General features: G+C 43.8%; 1 protein-coding gene across 4 annotated transcripts in view; it reads right to left on the bottom strand.

Annotated features, from left to right (window-relative positions):
• The window catches only part of NUBPL (NUBP iron-sulfur cluster assembly factor, mitochondrial), a 267,564-nt gene extending 258,411 nt beyond the window's left edge, over positions 1-9,153 (bottom strand). For all 4 annotated transcript variants that reach the window (XR_009245635.1, XR_009245636.1, XM_058666313.1 and 1 more), the window contains exons 1-2: positions 9,012-9,153; positions 8,357-8,504 (exon numbers count right to left, since the gene is read on the bottom strand). Coding sequence is in view for 2 of the 4 variants with exons in the window: in XM_058666313.1 (XP_058522296.1) it covers positions 8,357-8,504; positions 9,012-9,119 (256 nt within the window). In the remaining 2 variants the exon portion in view is untranslated. The remainder of the gene's footprint in view (positions 1-8,356; positions 8,505-9,011) is intronic.
• Positions 9,154-16,234: the final 7,081 nt, after the last annotated feature.

Below are 16,234 nucleotides of genomic sequence, written 5' to 3'. Positions count from 1 at the left end.
GTCAGGTTTGGTCTGCCACTTGCACCAGCCAATGCTCAAACCAGTAGATGCAGCTGCCTGGTTAATTCTGCCCTAGCTCTGCCTCTCATGAGAAGTGATGGGTGCTGTGGCCTAGCACAGCACAGCACAGCCTGCCACAGGCCCAGTCTTCATGGAAACCAGCAAATGCTGAGCCTGGTCAGTGCAATCCCCAAGATCCCCATCAGTCCCGGCCCCAAGCCCTGTTATTGGTTTGGTTTTGTTTTGTGTTTTGTTTTTTGTTTTCCATATGTCAGCAATATGCCTGTTCCATATCCCATCTGGCTCTCATGCACACCCATGAGTGCTGCAGCTTAGTGCAGTCCAACCCACCTCTAGGGCTGTCTATACATACACCAACAGATTCTACTGCCTTGAACAGCCTGGCCTGCCTCTAGCCCTGACTCTCATGCTCACCAGTAGAAGATACAATCCAAAAGGGGAATACTGACAGTTCCTGTGCCAGGCATATTCCCAGCCCTGGACCTTATGCCTGGTAGAGAGGGTTCAGCCTGACATGACTCACGCCCAGTCCCAGCACTTGCCAGTTGGTGTTGTGGCGCAGCCTGGCTACGCCACACTCATTTTGGCCCCTGTGTATGCCAGCAGTTGCAGCAGCCTAGCCTGTCATAATCTATTCCCATACCAGCTAACCCCAGTCCCAGTTCTCAAAGTCACCAGTGAAAACAACTGCCCAATAAGGGAGTCCCTAAAATTCCCTTACCGGGACTACTCCCAGCCCTGGGTATTTCAAGTACCAGTGGGTGCTGCAGCCCAGTCTGAGGTGGCTCATTCCAAGTATCACCGGCAGGTGCTACAGCCTGGTTCAGCCCGGCCAGCCTCTAGTCCCAGTTATTACCAGCAGGTAGCTCAGCCTAGCCTAACTCCAGTCCTTATGTAAACTGATGGATGTTATGGTCCTACCCAGCCTGGCCTGCACCCCGTCCTGGTTCTTGCCCCTGCGAGTGCGTGCTGTGGAGTGGCCAACCCTGTCTGCCCCCATACATGGCTCACACATGTGCCAGTGGATGCTCCTGCCCAGCCTGGCCTAAGCTGAGCCCAGTCCCAGCTCTCATGCTCATTCACAGGAGCTGGGTCTAGCAGGAGACTTCCCCAAGTTCCCCTACAAGACCTGCTCTTAGGATCTCATGGTTGCCTGCAGGTGCTGCAGTCCAGTCTGACACGACCAGGCCCCAGACCTGGCACTCACTGGCAGATACTGTGACCTAGCCCAACCGGCCAACACCCATTCTGGCTCTCACCATTGGGTATACGGACTAGCCCAGCCAGGCCCACCCCCAGATCTGGCTCCTCTCATGTGAACCAGTGGGTGCCACAGCCTAGCATGCCTTGACCCACACCCATTTTGGATCTCAAAAACATTGGCAGGTGCTGGAGCCTAGCTGAGTCTGGCCATCCCACAAACCCAACCCACACTCATGCCAATAGGTGCTGCAGCCTTGCCCAGCCCAGTTTACCTCCAACCTCAGCCCTCGTACTTACCAGTGGGAGCTGCTGCCTAGCATGGAAGTCCCCAAAGTTCCCCTACCAGGCCCACTCGCAGGCCTAGATCTTGAACATGCTATTGGGTGCTTCAATCCAGCCTGGCATGGTCCACTTACAGTATCATCTCTCACTGGGTATTGTGCTCCCCAGGGGGAACTGCAGCCTAGTACGAGAGGTCCCCAAGTTTCCCAAGCAGGCCTGCACCCAGCCCCAGACCCCACATGTGCCAGTGCCTGTGGGTGTTGCAGACTGGCTCAGCCCAACTCCTAGACCTGGCTTCCTCAAGTATAGATGAGTTCTGTGATTCAACTGACTCAACCCAGCACCAACCCCAGGTCTCAGAGGTTAGTGCTACAATCCCACAAACACAAGGCCACAAGTCCCCTATAGAATCTGTCCCCAGATCCAGTTCTCTCAAGTTTAGGAGGGTAGTAGTTGCTGTGGCCCAGCCCAATGTGGCCCAACCCCTGCTCTGACACTTGTGTGCAGGTACACAGTCAGGCATGCCCCCAAAGCCCCAGCATTTGCTTGTGCCAGTGGGCAGGAGGTGGCAGACAATACTATTTAGGTCTCCACATGGAGACCTCCAGTTTCCCCCTCTAATCCAGCTCTCTCACCTACCAGCAAGTGCAGTGGCCTGATCTATGGAAGACCCCAGAAGTCATTCCGCCTCTGTCAAACATGCCCTCAGCCATTTCCAATACGTCCTCAGATCACCTTTCCAGGGAAATCTGCAGTCCCTCCATCTAAGACCCAGGCTGGCCTGTCTTGGCCTACTGTTTCCCACCTTCCCTACCTACCTTAAAAAAAAATTTTAGGGCCCAGCAGCATGGCCTAGCAGCTAAAGTCCTCGCCCTGAACGCGCCAGGATCCCATATGGGCACCGGTTCTAATCCTGGCAGCTCCACTTCCCATCCAGCTCCCTGCTTGTGGCCTGGGAAAGCAGTCAAGGACGGCCTGAAGCTTTGGGACCCTGCACTGGTGTGGGAGACCCGGAGGAGGTTCCTGGTTCCCGGCTTCGGATTGGTGCAGCACCAGCCGTTGCAGTCACTTGGGGAGTGAATCATCGGATGGAAGATCTTCCTCTCTGTCTCTCCTCCTCTCTGTATATCTGACTTTGTAATAAAATAAATAAATCTTTAAAAAAAAATTTTTTTAAAGAACAGAAATAGAATAGGCAACTATGCTGGTTGATTGGTATGGTACACACAAATTTGGCATTAACTAGACCCAAGATGCCTATCAGCTACGGGCTGCTTTTCTCCCAGCAGTGTAACACTTGCCTAGGCACAAGGCAACCTAAGCAGTTGTCTGTAGCTGTGGCAATCACATTTCCTTAAAGAACAATGTTTTAAGTTGTATTGGGCAAAATAAATACATAAATAATAAAATACATTATATTGGGCATGTTTCTTTCATAGTATTTAAAAGACTACAGTTTTCAGGGCAGATTTTGCTCAAATTCCAGCTCCATCATCTTCCATTGTTTAATCTTGAGTAGGTTACCTCACCTATAAGCCTGTTTCCTCCTCTATAAAATAAGGATAATTTCTATTTCTTAACTGTGTAAAGTTTGAATAAAGTAATAAATGCAAAGTATTTAAGTGAGGGCATGGAACTTCTCATTCTTATAAATTAATTCTGAATTTTGCCTATTTGGTAAGTTAAGCAAAACCCCATTTAAAAGCAAAAATGTTTAGAGTGCAATTTATCTTAAAAGTTAGGTTCTGCCTGCATTTATACAACATAATCATTGAGCATGTTTCTATTGGTAAAATGTCATCATTCTATCTTGAAACATTTCTAGCATACATATTCAAACAGTAGGATTTTTAAACAGTTTGGGACAACAACAAATACAAGTAAGGGAAAGAAAAATAACATAAGCATAGACACATAAAAATTACACTGCATACAACCCAAAGATTTTGGGTGACTTTGATCATGAAAACGCTTTCTATCTTTATCCAGTCCACGTAATCACAGAACATGCAAAAGGATTCACACTACTGAAATGTACTTTGCAGAGAAATGTATTTCAAATCTTCACAGACTTGGAAGAGGCATAATCTAGAACCAAAAGACTAAGCGTCTAGATTTGTAAACCTTTAGGAAAAAGAAACTAAGTGTGTAGAATTCAGCATGAATTCATCAAGCACAAATCACTGAATCATCTTTTTCTAATAACATATCAAACTATAGTAGATTGTATAATAATTGGTAAATCAAATATTTTTCAAATCATGATTCTTCAAATCATCTAGCAAACTCTTTAACAATTCAGACATGGAACTAATAACACTGAATAATTGAATGTGTAGCTCATTGAATAATTATAAATCTTCTACATTAAGAAACTAGAGGGCCCGGCAGGATGACTCACTGACTTAAATCCTCACCTTGCAAGTGCCAGCATCCCATATGGACGCTGGTTCATGTCCCAAATGTACCACTTCCCATCCAGGCTCCCTGCTTGTGGCCTGGGAAAGCAGCAGAGAATGGCCCAAAGCCTTTGGACCCTGTACCCACCCGGGAGACCAAGAAATGGCTCCTGGCTTCAGGTCAGCTCACCTCCAGCCATTACGGTTACTTGGGGAATAAACCAGTGGACAGAAGATCTTCCTCTCTGTATATCATTCTTTCTGTAAATTTGCCTTTCCAACAAAAATAAATCTTAAAATAAATAAATAAATAAGTAAATAAACTATAGACTATAAATTCAAGTAAATACACATCTCTACTGACCATCTTATTTTTAAATGTCATTAACTTCAATGGGAAGGAGATCCACAGTGGCTGATTAGGGTCTAGCTTAACCTGCTCTTGATAGGAAAGAACAAGGGACACACTGTTTCCCTATGTTTGGCTGACAGACATTTTCAAGGAAAAAGAAAAAAAAATAAAAGAAAGAAAAATCATTGAGCAAGAGGAGAAAGGACAGAGACAGCACTGCAGCTTGCCAGCTGCTGGCTGGGAGCCACCATCTTCACACGTCAATGGAGGGATAAAGTGCCACGTGCCCTGTTCCTCCCACTTGCAGCTGAGAAGGACTTACTGCAGCCTGGAATGCTCAATGAGGACTGAGCAGCTGCCAGGCTTCAAGCAGACGGGTACAATGCTTTCCTCCCCTCTCCCATCCATACAGAGCATGGGAAAGAGGACAGATCCCACACCCTAGAACTATGGGACTTTATGGACATTAGCTCCACAGCTATGTTCATGCACTCTATGTGAGCCATAGGGATTTATCTTAGTTTCTGGGGGCCAACACCAGAAGCAGCCCATAAAACAAATTTGCTGCTGTCATGGGTAATGTGACTGGCTGCAAGACCAGGACTATGGCAACTCGCTCCAAATTTCTCAGTGCCACTAGAATGTACATGATGAACAGAGGGAAGACCCTACACACATTCACCTCTCTGAACTCATACCCTCCTGTATGACCCTGGAGTCATCCTGTAGGACTGGAACAGGGTTCAGTTCACATCCCATAATTCTAGGACTAAGGCTATTGCCATTACAAACCAGAGCAAGAGCTCAACTCCTAGCAGACCCTGTGGAAGGGTCCATCCATATCACATAGCCCTAGAGTAACAGCAATTGATACCACAAGCCCTGGCATCACTCAGGCTTGTCAGCAGCAAAAGGAGCAGCTACACCTGTATTCCCCAGCACCAAGAACAAGGCCCTGGGCATCACAGACATTGAACTCTGTACAGAACAAAGATACACACCCATGGTGATCCGAACTCATCTCAAAGTCACACTTCTATCCCTGTTAACTGCAGCAGACAAGACCACTGTGTGACTTACATAGTTAGCATTGATTAACATGAAAGAAATCACTTAGAGACTACATACACTCCTGGGTTCATTCAGAACCAAAGTCAAAGCAAAAAGCCAAGTGATACCTTATATTCCAACTAAACCACATAAATTCATTTCCAACAAAACCTTACTACATCAAAAAGAATGCATGAGTACCCCACTTGTGCAGACATCAGTGTAGGGGACACAGAAGACATGAGGGAGCAAGGTCCGATGTCTCTAAAAATACACAATTCTAAAAAATAAAATAAAATGAAACCCTACAGAATTAAATCCTTAAACCTATGAGAAAATAGGTACAGAATTAAAAATAACAATTTTAAGGAAACTCAATGAGACACAAGAAAACATAGATACATTAAAGAAATGAAGAAATAAATTACTGACATGAATGAACATGCTACTATGGAGACAGAACTCAAAAAGAAGCAAGCAGAAATTTCGGAGACGAAATCTTCAATCCATGAACAAGGAATATGACTGAAAGCTTATAATAGCAGAAGTGATCTAATGAAACAAAAAATCTCTGATATAAGGAATTCTGAAATAACCCTATCAGGCAAAAGTAAAGAGTAAAGAATTAAAAAGAACAAAGTATACGAAATATGACAAATCACTAAATGACCAAATACTCATAGGTGTCCATGGAACAGAAAAAATAGAAAAGGTGTTCAGAACCTGCTAAATGAAGCAATAGTTAAAAATTTCCCAGGTATTGGGCCTGGCTCAATGGCTCGGTGGCTAAATTATCACACTGCACATATCAGAACCCCATACACATGCTGGTTCATGTCCTCGCTGCTCCACTTCCCTTCCAGCTCTCTGTTTGTGGCCTGGGGAAGCAGTGGAGGACGGCCCAAAGCCTTGGGACGCTGCACCCACATGAGAGACTCGGACAAATCTCCTGGCTCCTGGCTTCGGATTAACTCTGCTCTGGCCATTTTCCACCATTTGGGGAGTGAACCAGTGGATAGAAGCTCTCGTTCTTTCTCTTCTCTGCAAACTGACTTTCCAATAAAAAACAAATAGAATAATTTTTTAAAGAACTAGATATAAACTTGCCATGAGATCAAGCAATCCCACTATTTGAACATAATGAATCAAAGATACCTGCACCACCATGATTACAGAAGAACTATTCACAACAGCCAAAATGTGTAACTAACCAAGATGTCCAACATGGATGAACGGATAAACAAAAGCTGAGATACATATATGTGGATCTATAGCTCTATCTATATAGCTACAGATAAACTCACAGTATAATTTTATTTAGCTATTTTTAAAAAAATGAAATTCTAACATTTGGAGCAAAATGAACACAACCAGAGCATATTGACTGAAATAAGACAGACTCAGAAAAACAATAACCATGTTATCTCTTACATATGGGAACTAAAATTTAAAAGACAAGCAAGAGAAATGTCTATGTACCAGGCCCAGTGCAGTAGCCTTGTGGCTAAAGTCCTCACCTTGCAACGCTGGGATCCCTTACAGACACTGGTTCATATGCCGGTGGCCCAGCTTCCCATCCAGCTCCCTGCTTGTGGCCTGGGAAAGCAGCCAAAGATAGTTCAAAGCCTTGGGACCCTGCGCCCACATGGGAGATCCTGAGGGGGCTCCTGGATCCTGGCTCCTGGCTTCAGTTCCAGCCATTACGGCCATTTGGAGAGTAAATCAGTGGACAGAAGATCTTCCTCTCTGTCTCTCCTTCGTTCTGCATATCTGACTTTCCAATCAAAATAAATAAATATTAAAAGAACAAAAGAAATTTCTATGTATCAGTAGTGCTACAATACAGTTTCATAGAACTTTGTTTTATATTTTTGTTAAACCAAAGGTTAAGAACGTTATACTACCATAGTTTTAATCTGCAATTACTTTAAAATTTACTACATATGGGTGAAATGATCATTTTTCCATTCAATTATTTTTTAAAGATTTTATTTTATATTTATTTCAAAGGCAGAGTTACGAAGAGGAGAAACTGAGATGTTCCACCCAGCAACTCACTGTCCAAACGGTCGCAAACACCAAGCTGAGCCAATCCAAAGCCAGGAGCCAGGAGCTTCCTCCAGCTCTCCGATGTGGTGAAGCTGTCCAAGGACTTGGGCCATCTCCTGCTATTTTTCCAGGCAATAAACAGGGAGCTGGATCAAAAGTGGAGCAGCCAGGACACAAACTGATGACCATATACAATACCAGAACCACAGGCAGAGGCTTACACCAAGGCGCCAACCCCTCCATTCAATTAGTGTTTATAGCTGTTGTCCATATTCCCACAAAACGAGGATATTTTTGCTTTTTCCTTGCTAAACTTCTAATTTGATGAAGTATTAATCTTTTTCAATTAAGTTTAAAATATGATATCTCAAAAATTAATAGAAATGGCAGAATGGAAAGAGACAAAGGGAAAGAAGAGAATTTCATGATCTCAGAATTCTATCTGCAAACTATGTTGTACTCGCCAAACACTAATGAAAAATTAAAAATTTTTAAAAATTAAATACTTTTAAAGAACACACAAGGGGCCCAGCACAGTGAAATAGCAAGTTAAGCTTCCATCTGCAGAGCCAGCATTTTGTGAGTGCCGATTCAACTCCCACCTGCTACACTTCCAATCTAGCTGCCTGCTAGAGGAGAGACAGAGAGGAAGATCCACTGGTTCATTCCCCAAGTGGCCACAAGGCCTGAGAGCTGCATCGATCAGAAGCCAGAAGCCCGAAGCCCAGAGCCTCTTCCGGGTCTCCCAAGCCGGTGCAGGGTCCCAAGGCCGACCTCGACTGCTTTGCCAGGCCACTCTAACCTGTTTGTATCTAATTCCAAAGACCTAAACTCCTACAACTGCTAACACCTAATACTAAGGAATCAGGGCTAGGAGTGTCACAAATTTACCTACTACACTTTTTGTTGCAATAAAGCCATTAAGCCATTATGTTACGAGCATGTACTTGGGTGTGAGCATAAATCCCTAATGGGGACCAGAATTAACATCCCATAATACCTGCTGTAGTAGACTTTCCAACTCCACCCTTGCCAGAAGCCACAACCACAACTTGCTTAACACCTTCTATGGGTCTCTGCTTCGGAAGTCCTCGGGCCATGATTTGAACTCTTCTTTGTTCCATGGTCTTGCTGTCAGCACCAGACAACTTAAAAAAAAAAAAAAATTGAATAACTACCTCTTTTTTCACACTATAGAAGTAGAAATTAGGAGTTTGGCATTAAGAGGACTTTGTCTTCTAATTCTAAATATTAGTTCAGCCTTCAGTGCTAATTCAGTACCTATCACTACTGTCACAACTGTACTGCAGGAGCTGAATTAAACATGGAAAGTCGGGTGCCTCTTTATGGCGTTGAACCCTCCACGTGTTTTCCTTCTGCTTACCCTCCTGGCTTCACAGCCTAAAACCTATGGGCGACATGCAGTGCACATCCACGTTCTAACCACCTGCTTCCGGCCCCGAGGCGCCTCTGCCTGACCACGCTGGGCGCCCCCGTGGGAAGTGGGCACGTGCAGCTGACAGGGGACCTACGGAGTCGCCAGTGGGCACGGCCCCAAAACTGAGGCAGTCCAGGGGCAGCGCCCGGGCACCCGCGGCCCTGCAGCCAGGCAGGGCCTCCCCGCCCGCCTCCCGCGGCCCCGCAGCACCACGGACCTGGCGCCGACACACCAACACTCTCCTTCCCCCGAGCAGGGCGGCGGCCCCGCCACCACCCAAAAGCGACGTCCCTCCAAGGCGCAACAAACGCTGCCAAGACCCCATGGCGCGAAACGCGGCCTTGGGACCGGGTAGGAAACCGCGGTGGCCGGCGCAGAGTTATGACGTCACGTGGCAACCCTCGGCTTCCCCTCCATAGCAACCCGGGCTCCGAGTTTCCTCAGCCTCAGGGACCCAACTTGGAATTTGTTTTACGGCCAGCTACAAAAACAGTTTACAGCGTTTTCCCAAATGTTTGCGAAATGTTTTCACCTGCGTCTCATCTGGCTCTTACTGAACTCCAGGATTTGGCAGAAAACCTGCTACTATCCTCTTTTCTCTAGCAAGAAAGGTGAAACTTGGAAAATTGAAAGAGATTTGACCTGAATTAATGGTGCAACTTGAAAATGACTCTAGATTTACTTATTGTGTAGTACATGTGTTCTATATTTGTTTCTTATTTAAAGGACATTTGTTGTGTCAAACATATAAGATCATTCACCTTAGTTTGCTCTAGTGTGAACTTTAATTACCTGATCTTTAACGCAGGTCAGTGAAATACATTCCATTTAGTAAGCTCTGAAAAAAAAAAAACACTTGAGTTTCTTGCTTTTTCTTCCCCAATCTCATAATCTTGGTCTTCCATTCAGTTTATTTTATTTTGGAGTTGGTACTTTTGGCTTACTGATTTTTAATTATTTTTTATTGGAAAGAATATTATTTTCAATTTAAAAATTAGTTTTTATTTTACTGAGAGAAGAGAGACAGAAAGATCTTCCATCCAATGATTCACTCCCCAAGTGACCACAACGCAAGAGCCAGAGCTGAGCCAATCTGAAGCCAGGAGCCTCTTCTGGGTCTCCCCCATGGATGCAGAGTGCCAAGGCTTTCGACTATCTTCGACTTCTTTCCCAGGCCACAAGCAGGGAGCTGGATGGGAAGTGGAGCAGCCAGGATTAGAACCAGCGCCCATATAGAATCCCAGCGTGCAAGGCTAGGACTTCAGCAGCTAGGCTACCGTTCCAGGCCCTTAGCTTACTGTCTTACATAAATTATTTTGTGACATATTTGCTCAATTAATTTTGTATTTGCAGTTTTCTAATTTTTCTTAGCTTACGTGTATGTTTTGCTTTGTCAGCCAAAAGCATAAAGGTAAGGGGAACAGCTGTCAGAGTGATCTACTCACTAAACAAGAAAGGCTCCAGATACTTTTGCAAGTTCTTCTAAACATCTCCTTTTTATGTTTTTATTTTACTTGAAAGTCAGAGGGACAGAAATGGAGATCTTACATCTTCTGGTTTGCCCCCCAAGTCTACAACAGGCAGGCTATGCCAGGGGCCTGGAAATCCCTTGGGAAGACTCCCATGTGGGAGATCGCTCAGGGGCAGGGGCTAGACCACTTCAGCCACCATGTGCTGCCTCCTTGGTGCTCATGAATAGTAGGCCGGAGCCAAAGAAGAACCAAGACTCAACCAGACGTGCCAATATGGGGTGTGGGTGTCCCAAATAGAAGCTTAAGCCGTGTTCCAAATACCCATCCCAGGCTTCTATCTCAAATCCACACACTTAGGAAAAATATATAAAGCAACTGCTACATGCAAACACTTCTCTAGTCAGGGTTTTCAACACTCAGAAATAATCCTTCCTCTCAAGCTTTTTACAGTCATGGCAAAAAAAATATAATAGATGAACAAATAATTACCTTATGATGTGATAAATACAACAGAAAAGTGCTGAGGAATACCAGAATACAAAGGAAGAGTTCCCCGTCCAACATGAGCGCCCGGCTCAATGGCTGAATCTTCACATTGCAAGTACTGAGATCCCATAGGGGCACTTGTTCTTGTCTCGGCTGTTGCACTTCCCTTTCAGTCTATGCTTATGGTCTGGGAAAGCAGTTTAGGATGGCCCAATGCCTTAGGACCCTACACCTGCGTGGGAGACCCAGAAGGAGCTCCTGGCTCCTGGCTTTGGATCAGCTCAGCTCTGGCAATTGTGGCCACTTGGGGAGTGAACCAGTGGATGAAGAATCTTTCTGTCTCTGCTTCTTTCCATAAATATGCCTTTCCAAGAGAAATAAATAAATCTTTTTTTAAAAGAGTGCCCAGTTCAGCCAAAGAAAGTTTCACATAGGACAACATCTATTCCAAACCCTGAGTGTGGTAATACATGGGATTAACTGGAAGAAGGAACAGCCAGGGAGTTGTCACACAGAAGTAAATAATGAACTGTAAAGAACTACACATTATGTGTGTGGCTTGAGGGTCAAGTGACAGAGAAGAGGATGGGATGCAGGTTGACTGGGAACTGGCATGTGGCACAGCAGATTAAAGAGTGCCAGCTAAAGGTTCAGCTGCACCAGTTCCCCCACCCAGCTCTATGCAAAGGCACCTAGGAAGACAGCAGAAGACTGACTTATTTGCATCCGTATTACCTCTGCATGGGAGACCTGGATGGAGTGCCTGTTCCTGGCTCCTGGCTGCTGCCCGGACTAGCACTAGTTGTTATGGACTTTCGGAGAATGGACCAGCAGATGAAAGATCTCTTCCAACCCTTCACTGTTCTCTCCCTCTCTCTCCTTCTCTGCCTTTCAAGTAAATAAGAGAAATCTTTAAAATATATATAAGGCAGCTGCCCAGATTATGAAAGTCTCTAAAGAATGCCAAATCATTTGGAGAGACTCATAGAAAAGTTTTAGGCAAAGAAATATCATGATCATGTTTGTGTTTTAGAAATATCATTATTAGTCCTAGATTTTTTTAAAAAGTTTAAAATGGCAAAATTAGAGAAACATCAGAGGGAAGAGACAGTTATTTTAGAAATCCAAGAGAGATGTTGAAGCATTGACTGAACATTTTTAGATTTCACTTGTCTATCAGCAAAACACATTCTGCTACCTGTGGTACAGTAATGTATTGAATTTAAGAATGCATGGAGAATGTTTATTACATAGGGTATGTTCATAGTCAATAAATGATACCTATTGTGATGTCTGCTGCTTGTGTGGAGCTTTGTGGTATGGGCAACTAGATGAATGGGCTGGCAGTTGTTGAGAGAACATATGGAACAAGTGAGACTACCATGTTTGGAGTTGAATGAGCCATTTATTGGGTTTATAGTTCAGCAGATGAAAAGTTCAGGACAGCAGTAGAGTTGTCCATTGTTTCTTCTCCAGCAACCACTACCTCCCACACGTATGCACACAGTCTCTTCTCAAAAGAGCATTCACCTTTAGTTCCTATGAATTACTACATCCTCTGACCCCTTTACCACAGTCAGTAATCCAATCAAATTTTGACACACAGCTGAAAATTGGTCTAATCGAATTCTCTCACTAGAGAAATTAAAAAGTAAAAAAAAAAATATTGCTCACTGTGGGCTTGCTTTTGAACTGATAGAGCTGAAGTGATTGTTTTCAGCTACATTCTGTGAAGCAGAAATGGCCGGTTCTAACAGAGCAGAAGGAAGCAGATCAAAAGAGATGGTGTACCTGTGGAGAACTGGTAGAAGAGCCGAGCTGGTTCCAATTCACCTTCAGGTTCCCACTGCAGTGCGCAGTGAGGCCTGCACCTGCTCTCCGCAAGTCTGAGATACACTCACATACATCCTGTCAATTCTGCTTCTGCCTTAGCCTTCTATTAACTCGTGAGATATATTTTTGATAACTAACCAAAGAATTTTTTCCCTGGAATTCTTTGTATCTCAATAACTCTTCCTCATTAGGCAAGTGATGGGGCATATTCTGAAACAGAGAAATGTCTGAACTGCAAACTGTCAGAGAAAAATTATTTTTTCTTTGCCTTTAAATGTTGGGACCCTTAGGAGAATGAGGACAGCTCTGGCATGGAAAATAAATTTGGTAGACCTGCATCATGATAAAAAGTAATGTTTCTCTCCTATCTTTTTTGCTATTATGTTTGACTACAGGTAGCAGAAAAGTATGCAAGTGTCTGAAACAATTAGGGGCATATCAGTCCTTTACAAAAAAATGCAGAGGTAGTAGTAATTGCAACTACCAGTGTGAACATAGGCTGACGTGGGTGACAAAATGAACAGGACCCATTCAGGTGGGTGCACACATGAGACAGGTCTGAGATCTCCAGATACAGGAGGAAGGAAAGGAGAATGTGAAACAGAGATCTCACCCGTTTTTCCCTGATCCTGGACCCTTCCTATTCTAATAAACTATGGAAACATCATCAAAAATAAAATTGATAAAAATGCAAAGGTAGGCCTTACCAAAAAAGGTAGGCCTTCCTTACAGAGCTTTGCAATAAAGTCTCAATTGTTTTGTGTCATTAGCTTGTTATGCTTATGTTTGTGGCCTCACAGTCACAAGATGACCGCTATACCTTCAGACACCAAGGCTGTGTTCCAAATACAACAAGAAAAGAGAGAGAGTTTTCCCTCTGAGCCTCTGCATTTTTTAATTCAGGAAAGGAAAACCTCCCCACACACCCAAATCCCAAATGGAGTAAAACCAGGCCAAAAGATTATTTGTGGAAACCAGGAAAGCTGATACATCAAGCATTTAGACATCTCTAACCATATTATAGAGCAAAGCAATAGAGACATAACTAGAATGGATCCCCTCAGTGTCTCCTAAAGAGACTGTATAAAGCTTCTGAGACTATTGGGAATGAATATATCCATTGGTTCTTTTTTTTTTTTTTTAAGATTTATTCATTTTTTTTATTACAGCCAGATATACACAGAGGAGGAGAGACAGAGAGGAAGATTTTCCATCCGATGATTCACTCCCCAAGTGAGCCGCAACGGGCCGATGCGCGCCGATCCGAAGCCGGGAACATGGAACCTCTTCCAGGTCTCCCACGTGGGTGCAGTGTCCCAATGCACTGGGCTGTCCTCAACTGCTTTCCCAGGCCACAAGCAGGGAGCTGGATGGGAAGTGGAGCTGCCGGGATTAGAACCGGCGCCCATATGGGATCCCGGGGCTTTCAAAGCGAGGACTCTAGCCGCTAGGCCACGCCGCTGGGCCCTCCATTGGTTCTTACAACAAAATTTGTAGCTAAGTAATCCAGTAGCTTTCTCAAGCCTCTTTTCCTTTGCCATCTTCAATTGTAGAGATTAGAAATCCACATACTTACCTTCCCAGTCTTCTATGCCAACTCAGATCATCATTCAGATATGGATGACTAATTCTGAACAATGTGTTATAAAGAAAATTTTCTGGGATAAGGGCTTCTGAGAAAACTTTCACTGTTATAATAGAAAGAAACATTTTGGTGCTATTTCTTTTCCCCATCTTAACCATGGATGTGACACCTGAAGATACGGCACTTGTCACCACGGAAACCACCATGACAAAAGACTCCCCTAAACTGAGAAAAAGCAGAAAAATGAATTCTTGGTGACATTGTATAACAGCTTTCTCCAGCCTTCTTGTTGTGCAGGAGTACTCAAGCTACTGTTAGCATTACTGTTACCCAAACTAAAATCATCTATCTCTACTACTGTTCCTAAGGATAATCCCCATACTTTTTGACCACCAACACTCTGTTCACACAAAGTCAGTCTCAGGTGGGCAGCAGCCAACAGAATCTCAAATCCTTTTGGGTGATGCGAGAACAGTAACATCAACACTGTTATTCCCAGGCAGAGCTCAATGCAGGACCACAGGGGAAAAATGGTTGAAGGAAGATTTAGACAGATAATTGAGTGGTCTAAGGTGTCGCCGATCATGAAGAGACCTCAAGGTCAAGACTGAGGGAAAACACAGCAACAATATGCTTGTTTATGTATGTGGTATCTCCTAGAATGCTGGGAAGAAGGAATAAGGACCTTAAGAGTTAAATTCACCTCACTGTGTGGAAATCTGAGTACTGCATAAGCTCCTGTAACCTAGCTATAAGCCTGGTGCAATCTACATCGAAAAAAGTTAAGTTTCAACCACCCTGACAGAGATGTACAAATAAATAAACACTGCTCAAAACAAAGAGGAATCCTTCGTATGTCTCTGAATTACAGGATGATATATTGCTTTCTAGAGAGCATGTATTTGCACCTGTTAGATTGCTTCTCCCTAATCATCCTAAGTGACCAGCAACTCCCTAGAAGAGCAGATTCCTACACGAGGAGGGAGTTATCCCATTACCTATCCATAAACCTACACGTCTCAGTGACCGCTGAGAACACGTTCTCCACTCAACTCACTAAGGAAGAACGGCATCCAATCTCTGTTGAATATAGTGAATAAAGTTCCTTCTATTTAAGAATACTGTCCACAAATGAACCTCTCATCCTATCCAAAGAGTCAGCAAAAGGTAAGCCTTACCTCATCTTTAGGACTTGTGTAGATGACAACCCCATCAATGACCTTACTTTTCCTCATAGCATGATCTCTCAAACTTGTGTTCACAACTTTAGCCATGAAACTGTCTCTTATCTACATTGAACACTGATTTTCACATTAAAATATAGAGTTTTAAGCCTCTGTAAATATCTTCCCGTTGATCCAATCTATCTACAGGAAACCTGGTCTAGGAAATTTGTGAAAACTTTGCCATAGCAAAGATTTTACCAGCCTCCCAATATCTTAGCTCACATAAGCTAGACAGAGAAATGCCCCCATTTTTATAATTGAATGTTAGACAAAGGATTAGGCATTGGGCTTGGAGGTTAGATATTGGTTAGGCTTCTGGATTCCCACATTGTACAATTACCTGGTTTTGATAACCAACTCCACCTCCTGATTCAACACAGCTGTAAAGACAGGTGGGTTCCTGTGGCACACCTTGGGGTCCTGCACTGAGTTCCTTCTTCCTGACTGTGACCCTCTGACTGTTGAAGAAATACAGAAAATGGGTCAGCAGATGGGAGATCTTTCTGTCCCTTTGCCTCTCAAATAGGTAAATAATTTTTAAGATCACACAAAGCAAATGTATGTATACATTTTAAACTGGGTAGACTTCTGAAAATTTGCCTCCAAAGACTAAAAGTACACATCTAAAATGTGACACAATTCTTTCCAAATGCCAGTCTCCAGAGCTGGCTGAAGCATAGATCACCTGACATTTGAATATCTGATTTATATATTTGAACTGAATCCTTGGACAAAGCTCACAGGTTTGCACTACAAATGAATATAGTCTCTACTTGATGTTTAAAATTTCAAAAAGTCCCTATCCTGAGAAAGCAGCCACATAACAGAATTAGGAAGC

The sequence above is a fragment of the Ochotona princeps genome, chromosome 6, assembly GCF_030435755.1.
Source record: "Ochotona princeps isolate mOchPri1 chromosome 6, mOchPri1.hap1, whole genome shotgun sequence".
NCBI lineage: Eukaryota > Metazoa > Chordata > Mammalia > Lagomorpha > Ochotonidae > Ochotona > Ochotona princeps.
Note: the sequence above shows the minus strand (reverse complement) of the source record. Positions and strands in the feature narration are given on the sequence as shown.